General features: G+C 40.8%; 2 protein-coding genes across 2 annotated transcripts in view; both read left to right on the forward strand.

Annotated features, from left to right (window-relative positions):
* Positions 1–354: 354 nt before the first annotated feature.
* On the forward strand, positions 355–6,429 carry ocel1 (occludin/ELL domain containing 1). Its single transcript, XM_034886832.1, has 6 exons — positions 355–626; positions 2,195–3,433; positions 4,287–4,483; positions 4,631–4,802; positions 4,997–5,047; positions 5,391–6,429. Exons 2-6 carry the CDS (start codon positions 2,294–2,296, stop codon positions 5,505–5,507), a joined length of 1,677 nt encoding a protein of 558 aa, XP_034742723.1. The 5' UTR covers positions 355–626; positions 2,195–2,293; the 3' UTR covers positions 5,508–6,429.
* Positions 6,430–10,130: 3,701 nt separating this feature from the next.
* The window catches only part of zgc:154006 (uncharacterized protein LOC563016 homolog), a 12,889-nt gene continuing 8,600 nt past the window's right edge, over positions 10,131–14,419 (forward strand). The window contains exons 1-3 of the mRNA XM_034886841.1: positions 10,131–10,751; positions 12,014–12,217; positions 12,297–12,458. Coding sequence (XP_034742732.1) covers positions 10,203–10,751; positions 12,014–12,217; positions 12,297–12,458 — 915 coding nt within the window. The 5' untranslated portion in view covers positions 10,131–10,202. The remainder of the gene's footprint in view (positions 10,752–12,013; positions 12,218–12,296; positions 12,459–14,419) is intronic.

Here is a 14,419-nt window from a genome sequence, read left to right on the forward strand (position 1 = left end):
TTAACATACAGGCCTACAAGTCCAGCTGATATTCTTAGACCATTAAACACAGTTTATTGACAATGTGAGGATTTTGCTACATTGAGTACTTTTACTTTGAATAATTCAAGTACATTTTCCTGATGATACTTACATCCCTTTACGTACGTAATATTCAGAATCCAAGACCTTTACTTGTAACAGCTGAAAAAGGAAAAGCAAAGGATCTGAATGCTCCTTCCAACATTAGAGCACCTTCTCTCCTCTCTACAGTTTTATGAATGTCAACAGTTTCAGTCTGCCCTCACCCCCCCACAGATTAATCTAGTAGTGCCAGTCAGCAGCAGCACAGGGGCGGTTCTGGTTTAATGTTTAAGCTTTTACTCCCCCCTCAGTTCTCCACGCACACACACACACACACACACACACACACACACACACACACACACACACGTTGGTCAATGGCCCTGCGTGTGCGGAAATGAGCTCTGGGAGTGAGTCACCTGAGAGACTGAAGAGGCTGAGCTGAACTGAGTGGGCCCGCTGGACACGGTGGCCATTTTACAGTGACTATCAGTTCCTGTTCCCTACAAACAGCCTCTCCAAGTCCATCTGCCTGACCAGAGACACAAGTTGGGGTCTAAAAGGTGAGGGAAGTAGCTGGCTTTAAGATTTTTGTTATTGTCTTAAAAACCAACAGGCTTTGTGTTATCAGTGTGCGCCCACTGTGTGGCAGTTTTTATGACTGTTGCTGTGTGTTAAGAGGTCGTGCAGCAGCTTGCTGTGAGTCACAGCGCAGCTTAAACTCCTCTGTTATTAGTCGGGCCTGAGCTGTGCTGTAGTCACGCTGTGGTTCTTCTCAGAGTTGTTCTGCCATAGCAGAGTGTGGTGTGTGTCTAATATAAACTGACACTATTTGATTCATGTATTTAAAGGTCTTTTCTGTTACTTCTATTTTCTACTGTTATTTCCTGATGTTGTTTTGGTCCGCGATCCCACACAAACTGTGATACTTAACATCACAGGTAACCATTTTGCAAACAAAGCAGATGTGGTTTTAGAAATCTTCTTTTTTTTCTACTATTTTCCCACTAAACATTCCTTCATTTCCATTCAATATGAAAATCTATTATCAGACTCTTGAAAACATGTTTGAGTTGTCCAATTATGTAATGACAAAATAGAAAGAGGCCTTCATGTTTACCGTGGTGGATTAAACACATGTGAATAAAGTAAACCTGCTACAATCAACATTTTTATTGTAACAATAGATCAAATGACTACTTGTATGTGATGATGGTGACTCATAGGTCACATTTACCCTACCATGTGATCTGCATTTGGATATGATATATGGATAGTGACTCCAATCCACAGGTCTTTGCATTTACACTAGGTATTAAAAGGCATTGTCAAAATCTGGATTCTGCATGCATTCCGATCTAATGTAGAGATGCAAATAAGTTAGGCTGGGCTGGCGTATTCGTCTAAAGACATGGCGTGCCCCTGGTCAAGGGAAGCACTGACACAACCATCATTTCTTTCTCTTTTTTTAACATTTTATTTGGTGTTTTTACAGTTTATTACATATACAGGTCACACACATTTAAGTCACATGGACAAATACTGTTCTTACAACAACAACAGTAAACCCCAACCCTTTACCTCCCTACAGAAGCCAACAAGCAAACCAAGAAAGTAAATACATTTTTTTTTAAATCACAAAACAGAAAGTTAAAGTAAGTGAGAGACAAAGTAACAATGTAATTAAATAAACTTTAGTCAGGGCATTATTCACAGGTCAAGTATTTCAGCATCATCAGGATTCAAGGACGGTACAAGGGTGTGTTCTTCTGGTCCTTCTGAGGGTCGCCAGACTGTTCATATCTCAGTCTCTCTATGTGTAACATGCCCACAATCGGTTCTACAAACGTCATTCATTTCTAAACGACTTGTTGGAGGGAAGACTTTCAAACTTAATGCTCCTACTTGTAGCTGCATGTTTTGTCTAAATGAATGAGGTCCCGCTGTATGGACAGCATGGCTGAGATCCCATCAATACATTTGACTCTTGCACATTCACATCCAGATTTTAATCAAACGAAAAACGTGCAAGCTACCGAGGCCCAGGTGTGTTAATTAAACATTTTAGAGCATAAAATTATGGCATAGGCAATGCTTACATGCAAAATAATTTATCTTTTTGCCCCCACAGTTTCTCCCTCTCCATGCCTCATAAGGACTGCGTGATTATCTCTTTCTCAATGGATCACCCAGATCAGCCTTGAAGATCAACCTCTTCAGCCCGATCAGCATGAAAAGCTGGAGCATTAAATTCAAGAGACAGGGGCCTGACAGTGTGCTCGGGTCCTCCTCTATTAAGAGGAACTCCATTAGTGATCCACCAGTGCCTGTGTGGGTTACTCACACACCCACACCAGATAACATCTCAGATGATGGTGTTTCAAATGCCAAAGGCTGCACATCCAACACATCCACGTTGTATGCAGAAAAGGAGGGGCAAAATGGGAGCGTGAAGGACAGGCTGAAATCCCTCATCCTTCAGTCATGGGGGGGCATCATCTATAAATGGAGAAAGGAAAATGACAGTTTGAATGCCTCTGAAGTCAGCACCAGTAAGATCCAGATCCTTCCTAATGGGACCAGAGTGAGCCCTCCTGTAAGTCCCCTGCTGGAGCGCAGGAACTGGGGGGAATCACTTGGCAACTCGAGCCAGAACTCCCATAAGCCCTTGTTAAGAGAGAGCGCTTCTGACAATCTGTTTGATCAGGTCCCGCGAGAGGAATCTCTCCTGACCAGTATCCACCCTGCAGAGTACTACGCCGAGAAGCTGGAGGTTTATAACCTGAAGTACTCTTATTTGAAATCCTGGCCAGGGTTGCTCAGACTTCTTGCCGGACTTCAGCTCCTTTTTGGGGGCATGGTCTTAGCCTGTGTCATCTCCTACGTACACAAAGACAGTGAGTGGTCCAACAGCTACGGAATCTATAACGGTGCATACAACAATGGGCTAGGCATGTCTGGGTACAGCTACAGAGGCCCAATGACTCCCTTCATACTGGCAGTGGCCGGGCTCTCCTGGATTATAACCTTCATGCTCTTAGTGATAGGAATGACAATGTATTATCGGACCATACTCCTTGACGCCCCCTGGTGGCCTCTGACAGAGGGCTTCATCAACGTGGCGCTGTTCCTGCTCTACATGGCAGCGGGGATTGTATATCTGAATGACTTGAACCGTGGGGGACTGTGCTACACAACAATAGGCGTTAATCCCATAATGGCCAATCTGTGTCGGGTTGATGGGGGCCAGATGGCGGGAACAGCTTTCATATTCATCAACATGGCAATGTATCTGGGAAGCTTCCTGGTGTGTCTGAAGATGTGGAGGCATGAGGCTGCACGTAGGGAGCGGGAGTACTTTGAGAGCAAGGTAAACAGGTCATTAAACCCATGGAGATTTTAGATGAAAGACAAGCTCATCAAAATTCAAAGTGGGAGAGGGGGGTGTAATTTTCATAAAAAAGTTTGAGAGCTGAATTTAGCTGGATATGGGAAGAGGTGCTCATGGATTTGGTATAAAAGTATGGTTAAGTTCACTAAATAGGGCCTACAAAAAAAGTGCAAGTTCCCTTCAAAAGGTTTGGTTTTCAGCTTCCGTAAATGTTAAGCCCAGGCTTTATCCCTTTTCCCGCATGACTCCTTTTACTCTGTGTGTGCTGCTCAGTCCAGACTCATGAACCATTCACACATAAAGCTACAAAATGTAATGCAATGTAATGCATTATTGTTGTCACAAGTTCATTTTTAGTAATGTAAATCAACACAGATGGCTGAGAGATTCAAACACAAAATCTGTGCATGGCCTTCAACAGCTACCAAGGCACTGTGTGCAAGTAGAGTCCATGTTCTCGAGCCTCACAGCCACCACCTACGAGTAAGAAACAGCATGGACAGCTAATATATTTGATGTCAAATAAGAAAGCGTTATGGGCCAGGAGTGTACATGATAATTCCATCTCCCAGCTGAGGGAATGCAACTTTAGAAGCTTCGCTTGTCAAAGCAAAAGAATGGAGCAGTTCTTTTCTCTACATTTTTTAGTACATTTTTCTTTTAAGTAGGAGTTTTTTTTGTCATGTAGCTTAACCCAACTTTTGCTCCTTGGCCTTATAATGATGGTGACAAGGGCCTGCACACATAGTGGTGTACAGTCCTATTTTTCAAATGATGGATTCAAACTCTTTTAACAGACTAATGCTTTTTTGTTTTGTTTTTTTACCTTAAGCCCCGGGAGGAGTTTCACCAGTCCATCCCAATCACTCCTGTAAAAACAAAGCACATATCCTTCAAAGATGAAAACAATCAAGATGACTTCAATCCAAATGCACTTACCGCTGAGGTCCATCAGAACCCAGTCAGCCTGAGCAGAGCCCCAGCGCCTGAACATAACCCCAAATTACACATCATCGCAGACTACATCAAGTGAGTGAACATTTAAACTATGCATGTTAAGGGGTTCTAAAAATATTCAGACTTTTTTTTTCCCACAAACTATTTCTCTCTATATATTAGTCATACATGTTGGATGTCGAGGCGCATATTGATCTTCCCTAAAACCCTTCTCTGTAGAAAGTACCCGCAGATCAACTGTTTGGAAGACAGGGAAAAGTACAAAGCCGTTTTCAATGACCAGTATCAGGAATACAAGGACCTTCACAGAGAAATAAGCACCACCCTGAAGAAGTTCATAGAGCTGGATGCCATGATGGCACGACTCCTCAGAGAGGGAAAAAGCCCAGAGGTGAGACAGATGTAAAACAACCTTTATTTAACCATTTCATTAACTGTATAACACATTTCTGTGATTGACTTCCACGATTTAATTTGAGGTGAAAAAGGTCCTAATTTAGCCTTCTTAATGTCTTTTTCTGGATGGCTGTTTTATGTTATTGATTGTGCAATCCATTTTGAGTTTTTATTCTATTTATCTTGTAGGACCAGCAGAGGATTCAAAGCCTTTTGAAGAAGTATAAACAGAAAAAGAGTGTAAGTTTGTTAAAAACTGAGGGCATGTTCCCCTCCTGCTTCCCATCTGTTCACTCTCAATCATTTGAAAAATAATTGCGCAATTATAGCATTTAACCCAGAGATGTGTTAGAATTGCTACTGTTGTGTAAACACCCAGGTCGTGTTTGCTTTTCTTTAATAAAGCTGTGCACTGATGCAAATGATATTGCTTCCACCATGACAGGAACTTGAAATTCTAATTTAACGCAGCTACATTTGCAGAATGAATCAGTCGAGACATCAGCAGGGGAAAGAAGAAGAAAGGGACAGATTCGGGTGATGGAGAGGTAATAGATTATTTAATGTGCGTGTGTTTTCACAGGACCCTGGCTTCCTCGAGAAAAGGGAACGCTGTGACTATTTGAAAGCTAAATTAAGCCACATCAAAAACAGAATCCACACTTTTGACCAGGACGCCGTGGAAAACGTTTGGACGTGAAGAAGAACAGACAGAAATATCAGCAGCACAAAAAATTAACCTTTTTGTTATTGATTCTTTGTTTCTTTTTGGGGATTTGTTGCTTCTGTACATTGATTGCATTTTGAGCATATTATAATTTGAACGTAAATTCTGTTTTTCACTCAGGATTAATTAAATACATTATTAGACATGTTTGTATAGCATCAACATGAAACATGTTTTTTGTTACACTATTCTTACGATGCTAACAGTATAAGGGCTACACGATACATTCCTTTTGTACGGCGTTCACGTCATGTTTCCTTTTCCTGTTGTTGAGTGTAAATGAAAGTTCTACCAGTGATCGCAGTTTCTTTGATTTACGTGTATTGTATGCTGTTTCTTATTTGCACTGCCATTTTTATTTTTCTTCTACAACTTAGTTTTGAGCTGGTGTTGGCAGTTGGTTTAACTCTGGGCTAAATTGTTACATCCAAGTGTTAAAGGGGTGCTTGATAATCCATGATTTTTGTTTTTCTTCTGCTTCACAATTCCTTCAATAGGCTTCAGAGGAGTTTAGTGAGTGTTGAAACATGAATCTTGGCACTAGTATTTTGGAGTTGTTACCCTATCAAGCTCAGTAAACAGACACTTGAAATGATTGTTATTCAAGCATTGAATTGTTAGCCTGGTACATTGCTTAATATAGAACACCAGAAAGACATTTAGATAATAGAAAAAAATCCCAAAAGACAGAGGACCGCCACAATCTCTTTTGATAGGCTGTACAATTTAAACAGCAGTGAGCCTCCATAGTGTTAGGAGACGGACAGGGTTAGGGTTAGGTTAATCTAATCCACACAGTATTCAGGGATGGGAGAAAAACGTGCTCTGGTTCATTGGCGTTTCTTTAAACCAATCACAATCGTCTTTGGTGGTGCTTAGCGCCGGACGGAGCCCCGGTGCCGCTGCAAAATAGCCTTGTTTTGGTGGAACATGTTTACGTTCAAAGGTTGTTTTAGTCGCGCAACAGAAAACTCAGATTGGACAGATAGTCTAGCTAGCTGTCTGGATTTACCCTGCAGAGAACTGAGGAGCAGACCTCATATTTCCACCGGAGTTTAGAACGCCAACGCAAAGCAAGTGGAAGGTGAAAGACATCCTGCGGCAACGGAGCAATCCTGGAAGTGGAACGTCGTCGATATAGACTAGTTGTCATAGGCCACTATGTAAAACAGGTCGTAAAGTGACACAATCCACCCTTTAAGGAAACCAAAGAACTTAAAATAAATCTTCTATTACTTGTTAAAACCAGCTCACAAGTCATTTTAATTGCACATAGATAACAGTGTCTCTCAATTGTTTGATACGTTCCCAGACAGGATTTCTCACAGACACTTACCGAAAACAACTTGGTAATGTGGATGCATGCAGTATATCTTTCTCATCTTGCAGTCAACTGCTTTTAGGCTGACCCCCCAATGAACCGACTGTTGATATTCTCTGTGTCCCTTCTGCCAGGAAATGTGTGTGCATTATCATGCGTGGTGTACGCTGACTTTCTGTATGGATATAGCAGTGTTAGCCACCTGAGCTCATAAATGAATGCCTGAATAACATTATCAATGGGTTTTTTCTCTTTACTGCTCTGTTGTGTGGACAGTGATTCTGGCCTTTTTTGGTCAGACTGATATCAGTAGTGCATGAACACTACAAAATGTATGGAATTGCCTTCAGGAATGCAACTAACAAATATTTTTGTAATTATTTATCAAATTACTTACTCAATTAATCGTGGGGGAGGATTAGGGCCGCATGTGGGAAATGTATTTCACTTCTGAGTTTAAAGTCAGAATTCAGAGAAAAAGTCAGATTTTATTCTTCGAATTTTGACCTTTAAACTCAGAATTGTGACTTCAAACTCAAATACATTTTTCACATGTGGCCCTAATCATCCGTACCTATATACACTATAAAGGTTCAGAGAAAAAACCAAGATGACATCTTGAAATTCTTCATGTTTGTTTGAATAGCATTGTAATACACTGGTCAAACACATGTAATACCACGCATCATGCAGATGTCCTTTCAACATTTATTTCCACATTTCCATTGTAAGACACCGTGAAAACTACAAAGAAAATAAACACATGAAACACAATGAGTCAAATATACTTTCAGTCATTTTACAGTCTCTTAAACATGTTTCCTTAACTAGACGGGCCCCACAACGTTAGCGTCACAACAGTAGCGAAAGTGCATTAAATACAAAGAAATTACAACAAATATTAAACAAATTTAACAGGTTGAAATACAAAAGCAAAATTACCCTGTGCGCCTCTTGGACTGTGCTAAATCTTAGTTTGAGCCCGTACATTTTTCCTCTGCAGCCACGTTGGCTCTCTCTGTATAACGTTTTTACCCACAATGCAACAGGTGTGGCCTTCACTAAACTCTGGTCATCTGACCTTTGACCTCAACAAAAACAAAATGCATACAAATATTTTTTATGTAAAACATTCCAGTACAATTTTAAATCAAACCTCCCTTTTTAAACTTATTATACATTTATATCGTTTTTTAATTACATTATGAATTCACACAAAAATGGAATTGTCAAAAAATATGGACTAAGGTGTAATCTTAATAGCACTGTCCCTCAGACAGTTACAAAAATACACCCGAAAATAAATCTCTACATTTTTTAAAAGTATTTTTAATGTTAAGGTTAGTCCAACCCTTCCTAAATGAACTGGACTGAGAGCAGGCCTAGTCTTTCCTCTGTCATCTGAGACTAGCTGTAACCTATAGGGGATCTGTGAGAGACCACGTGTCACCTCCGGGTCCAAACCGGGTGAACTGTGCTCTCGCTTACACACACTGCCGCTCCGCAGCTTTCACTCACGTGCTTTTGATTGAGAAAAATGATCCATAATGGGAAATGACTGGATTTAAGATTGTCGCTGAGGAATAAAAAGAGCAGTGTGCTGTTAAAGAGGAGACGCACGGGAATGACGCGATATCAGATCAGCTGAGCTGCAAAGTGTAGGGTTTCTTTAGTAGCCTACCTAGGTAAGATTGTTCTCCTAACGGACCATTTCATTGTTTAAGTTGTTAATTTATTGTAATTTTTTATTGTTGACCATTTATCTGACCTGTTGCATGTTCGCAGAAGTAATGATAATGGGAGTTTAAAGCATGCTGTGCATATGGTTTAAAGCCTTTATAAATGACTAAAGTGGTCAGATCACATGGAATAGAGAGTGGACAGAAGCTCAATATTTAGTCTGAAGTTGAATTTAATCTCAATTTGTTTTCATGTATTTGTCAAGTTTAGATTAATTAAGATTAAAGAGCAGAGAGAGGAAAAGTTACAATTTACATGTTGCTATTCTTTCTCTTTTCCTATACTTCGTTATTGTTTGTTTATCTTTTGAGTGCCTTGTACTTTTCCCATATTCCTTGCAGCAAGAAAACAGTGTGATTTTCTCCATTGTGGGACTGATAAAGGGTTTTAAGTGATGATAAAGGGTTGAAGTTATCAAAAAAGATAAGTTCTTTCTGTTTAGTTTATTCTGACTTTCTAAGAGCAAATTTGAAAAGAAATGGAAAACATGCAAAGGATTAAAACATAGAGACAACAAGTTCTGCCACACGTGACTGGTCTTATTTTGGAGCTTCCCCTTTTCTCTGAGTGAGCAGGTTCAGAGGTGACAGAGCAGGGGAGGCTAGACCGGGGCCATGCTTCATGCATGGCTGCCCAGGCTGCCTCTGATCTGCTGTCTGTCTGAATTATTAAAGCCTGTTGGGTTGTGTTCCTCTGGAGTGATGGAGCGTGGGTCTGCACTGCAGGGGGGGATGGCGAGGGATGGCTGAGGTGATGAAGGGCAGAGAGGTTCATGCTGGACAGTGGTGGAAGAAGCACTCAGATACTTTACTTCTGTAATATCACGTTGTAAAACTACTTTGTTACATGTAAAGGTCCTGCATTTATATTGTTACTTAAGTAAAAGTGTGTAACTATCATCAGGAAAATGTATGCTACTCAAAGTTTTAAACGTAAAAGTACTCAATGCTGTAAAGTCCTCCCATTTTAGAAAGTGGAAACGATCCAAACTGTTCTGTCAATCCACTAAGTGTTTAATCAGCTAATCATTCCAGCTGGATTTGTAGGCCTGTATATTGTTAAAACTATTTGTGTTTTGTGTGCAAAAATATAAATGTACAGTAACCAGTAACTAAAGCTGTCAGATTAATGTGGTGGAGTAAAAAATACAATATTTCTCTGTTAAATGTAGCGGAGTAGAAGTAGAAAGTAGCATGAAACCAAAAGCCTCAGGTAAAGTACAAGTACCTCAACATTTGTACTTAAGTACAGTACTTGAGTAAATGTACTTTTACTGTACTTTTACACCACAGATGCCGGACAGCAAAAACAGCTCACACCAGATTAACAAAAGTGCTGAAAGGTCATTCAGGCATTTAGAGCATTTTATTTCCTGCATTTATATTGTTGATTTCAAGAGTCAGTTTACTTATCAAGGCATCACTTCAGAGGATTGAGAAAAGTCAATGTTTGAATTGGACTGTATCACCTTAAATAGCTCTCCTTGAAGTGGTGAAACATGTTTAAGTGATGTAAAGTGATGACAAGGACGTTGCTTTTACCATAAATTCATTTAATCCTATTTCCCTCCCTCCTCTAGGTGGATTTGCAGTAATATCCTCTAAACCATGTATGAGTCTCGGTACTGCGATAGCCCCCCTGTGTACAGCCCGCCTTACAGCACTCACTCCCACAGCTTCTATCCCCCAAGGATCGTCCACTCACCCCAGAGTCATTATGTCCCTTACACCTACAATGTCCCTCCGGGCTCCAACTACATTGAGGAGAAGCCTCAACATTTCTACCGCTGGTTTTCTCCCCCCGGTTTCGTCAAAACCTTCCAAGCAGCTACAGTCCTCATGTGTTTCATCATCTTCGCCTGCGTGGCTTCCACCTTGGTGTGGGACATTAATGGATTTGGGTACGGGGGATACGGTGTCGGGGCTACAGGGAGTATCGCGGGGATGGAATTGGGATATTATGGAGGCAGCTACGGCTATGGTAGCTCCTACATGACGCCACAGTCCGCCAAGTCAGCCATGATTTCCATGGCGGCAATTAACTTCCTGGTTTCACTGAGCTTCCTGGTGGGGAGTTTCTCACAGTCACGGATCATGAGGGGATGCAGATTCTACCTCACCGTGTTCATTTGTGATATCATCTTAGCTGTCCTTCAGGTGAGTCTCACCAAATTTTTGATTCCCCCCTACACACACGGCAACGTGCTGCAATTAGATGAGGGTTAAGTCGGTTGGAACAGTAAACAGGTGCTTATTACACATCCAGCACATGAAGCAAAAGACGCATTTGAGGTCATATTAATGGCCATCTGTTAAATTTGATTCTAATATTCACTCTCCTTTTATCTCTGTTTTGGTCTCCACCGGCTCCAGAGGGAAATATCTGTCTCGACAGCTGCTACATGCTCCACTATGTTCACCAGATAGTTGTTTACTATGTCTATCTGCCCTTTAATCCTGAGCAGGCAGTGTGCAGTCGGTTTATAAGAGCTTTCTTTTGCACATAGCTGCTTGCTTTCTGAAAACGAAGTCGTTAAAAATGTTCAGAACGGACCAAAGCAATAAAGTTGAGGCCAGAAAATTAAATTAAAACTATGTGCTAAAAGAGGCTTACGAGTCCGCAGTGCTGTGGGGAACTACAGAAAAAATATGATAGTTATCTTGGGGTGACCCCTTTCCCATCACATATTTGATCCATTGTTTATGTAGCCTATGTAAAAAGATTGATGTCACAATAAGAGCCTCAAGATGGCAGGAGGGCATTTTACGACAAAAGTTTATATCTCAAAATTAGTATAATGAGATGAACATGAACGCACAATGGAGTCTTGTTGGAACATGCTTTACCTTCGTTGTTTGTTTCCATAACTCACTCACGGGGAAGGAAAACTGTTGCCACACCGGTGACTCCTGTCATGGGAGCAGGAGGATTTTCCAGTTCTGTTGTTTCTCCGTTATCTCAGACTCGGGCAATGGCCATGGTGTCTGCTAAAGAGCAGCTGCAGGCTACCGCTAAGCTAACGTCCCAGTGTGTCTTTAGCTGCATGCCACCAGCCGGCAAGCTACGTTGTGTCCTTTGTCACTTTCTTTGGATGTGAGCAAGTACATACGGGGAGTACATCTGGAGTGGAGAGAGAGAAAAAAATACGGGGGGATTTGCCGATCTTCATTTTGATCAATTTATGATTTTAAAATCAAAATTGTGACACCTATAGTCACTATCCACCCCAGCGTCCTACTTCAAAAATAAATCCTCACATTAAGGATGTCAAGTGACATTTAGAGTTCAGAGTTAACACTGGACTAACTATGCATGGCAGAAAACTGACATGAGAACACTGGTTGTGTCTCATAGGCGGAATCATTCAAAGGTAACATGGAATGCATTTCATTTTTTGTACTTATTATTTGACTTCAAGGGCATCATTGACATCATCTTTGTGATCGGGGTGAACCCAATGTCTCAGAGCTCACAAAGCATGCTATACAATCCCATGCTAATGATGTGCCAGAGCATCCAGGGCAGTCCCAGCCTCAGCGGCAGCGTCGGGGACGGTTTTCCAGGGGGGTTCCCATTGTACAATCAATACCTGTACCACTACTGCTACATGGATCCAGAGGAGGTTAGTGGGATTATTCCATTTCGTTTTAATCCTTTCTATTTAATTCCATCCTGATCCATGATTTACTCTCTTTCTTCAGGCGGTTGCATTAGTGTTGGGGCTGATGGTGGTGTTAGCCCTGTCGCTGTCTGCTTACTACGCCTACAAGACCCGCAGCAAGATTTGGCGCCATGGCAAAGCCAACATCTACTGGGACGAGTTTCTGCTCAGGTCGTCAGAAGGCCAGGATGTACAGGACTGGGTGAGGAATGTCTCTTATGTTTCATCATTTATATCTTCATATATTAACAGAAGATGAATGGGGGGTTTTGTTTGTGTATATAAGTGAGTTTGGATGATATACTACTTATATAATACTACAGAAAACGAAATAAATGCTCACAATCTCATGTTTGCTCTTTTCAAGTGACCTGTAAGTTTAAAGCTCAGGGCCCACATACACACATCATCAAGTCTCTCAGCTCTTACCTAGTGACCATTTGGTTTTGCAGACTCACATGAACCCGCTGCTGTAGACTTAAAGAAAGCTGCTGTTTATCTTTGGCACACCCAGGTTTCACTCAGTGTGATCATTAACCAGACCAGTGATAACAGCTGCATAGAAACCATATAAAAAGGAGCTAAGCAATGTTTTACGGTTTCCTCTTAAAGGAAACGGGTCCGGAGGAGGTTACTTTTACAGTTCATTGCATGTAAAACATCAACCCTGTTGTCTACAGTCAAGATATGAACATCATTTTTCAGGACAAACTGGGTTATTAGAATATTTGGGTTGTAGTAAGGTCACTTGAATGTTAAAAATGGTTGTGGGACCTTAAAGACAAATAAATAAATAAAACGGAACATGAATGTCTCAGATTTGTATTGATATCACAGACAGAGAAGTAAAGCCTAAGCCATTTTCCTCTCTAAAACACTTCTCATATGTCTTGGGAGTCACACTGTGAAAAAATAAACAATATAACTTATACAGATGACAAAATACATCTTTTCAAAGAAAGTCCAGATGCTTTGGCCCTCATGACATTTACTTATGCCAAGCATTGGTGCTGTCTAAAACAGTTCTCCTATATGCAAAAAATAAACATAATAAACATTATAACTCATATAAAGCACGTACTATTTATATTTCTTCAAAAAAAGGCCCAAATATATGCCAAATCTCAAACCAGTGAGGCCATTCTCCTCTGTGGTAGATGTCTATCTTGTCTGCTATGTGTCTCACCTGCCGTATCACCTGTCCCTTGTGTGTTCCCCTTGTCTTGTGTCAGATCATTTTGTCCTGTCAGTGTGTTTCGGTCATCAAATCCCCCCTTGGGGCTTTTGTGTTCCTGTTTTTGGTTATCCTTTCTCTAAGGACTTTTGGGATTTTGGACTTAGTTTTTTGCCTACCCCTGTTTGTTCTCTTTGTGTTGTTTGTGTTTTGCATGTTTGGATCCCTTTTTATGTTTTCCTGTTTTTTTTAAGATTATTTTTTGGGGCTTTTTGGGGGGGCTTTTCCCTTTTTATTAAAGTGACAAGGGGGACAGAGATGAGAGTTGACAAACAGCAAAGAGCCACAGGTCGGATTGGAAACCTGAACCTTGTTTTTTTGTTAATAAATCCTCGACACAAACCTTCTCCTGCCTACCTGCCTGCTCTCGCGCTTGGGTCCTCTGGTCCCCTGAACTTTCACACATGTGGATATCAGTACTGCTTATGGTTACCAATTAAAGGAGCCTTGAATATTGTATTTGTTGTTGTATGGTTTATAGTTTTCACCTATTACATCACATAGGCCATCATAGGGGTTGGTCTGATTTATACACCTCTGCACCTGCATGGCGGGGTGAGTTTGGGTTTTTGACCGCAAGTTTATTGCAATTTCATCACAAGTTTTCTTCATCTATACATTTTTGCAGGATTTTCCAGACAACGGAATTTTATTTCTTAATGTTTATTCCTGCTTTCAAATTGACAATAAATCTTTGAACGCATATCTCGGAGTGGATCTGAATTATTCGAACGGCGCGTCAACCGGTGATCGTTCCTTGGCGGTTCTTGGAGGTTGCAATTAAAACGCTACACCAATACTATTTACCTTTCTATAATTAGGTGCAAAAAACCCAGTAGACATGGAAAGATTAGATTATTAAATTTTATTTGAACACTTGTTTTATTTTTACTCTTTTGCAAAAATAAAAAAAAATAGTTTTCTGATTT

The sequence above is a fragment of the Etheostoma cragini genome, chromosome 12 (assembly GCF_013103735.1).
Source record: "Etheostoma cragini isolate CJK2018 chromosome 12, CSU_Ecrag_1.0, whole genome shotgun sequence".
Lineage (NCBI taxonomy): Eukaryota > Metazoa > Chordata > Actinopteri > Perciformes > Percidae > Etheostoma > Etheostoma cragini.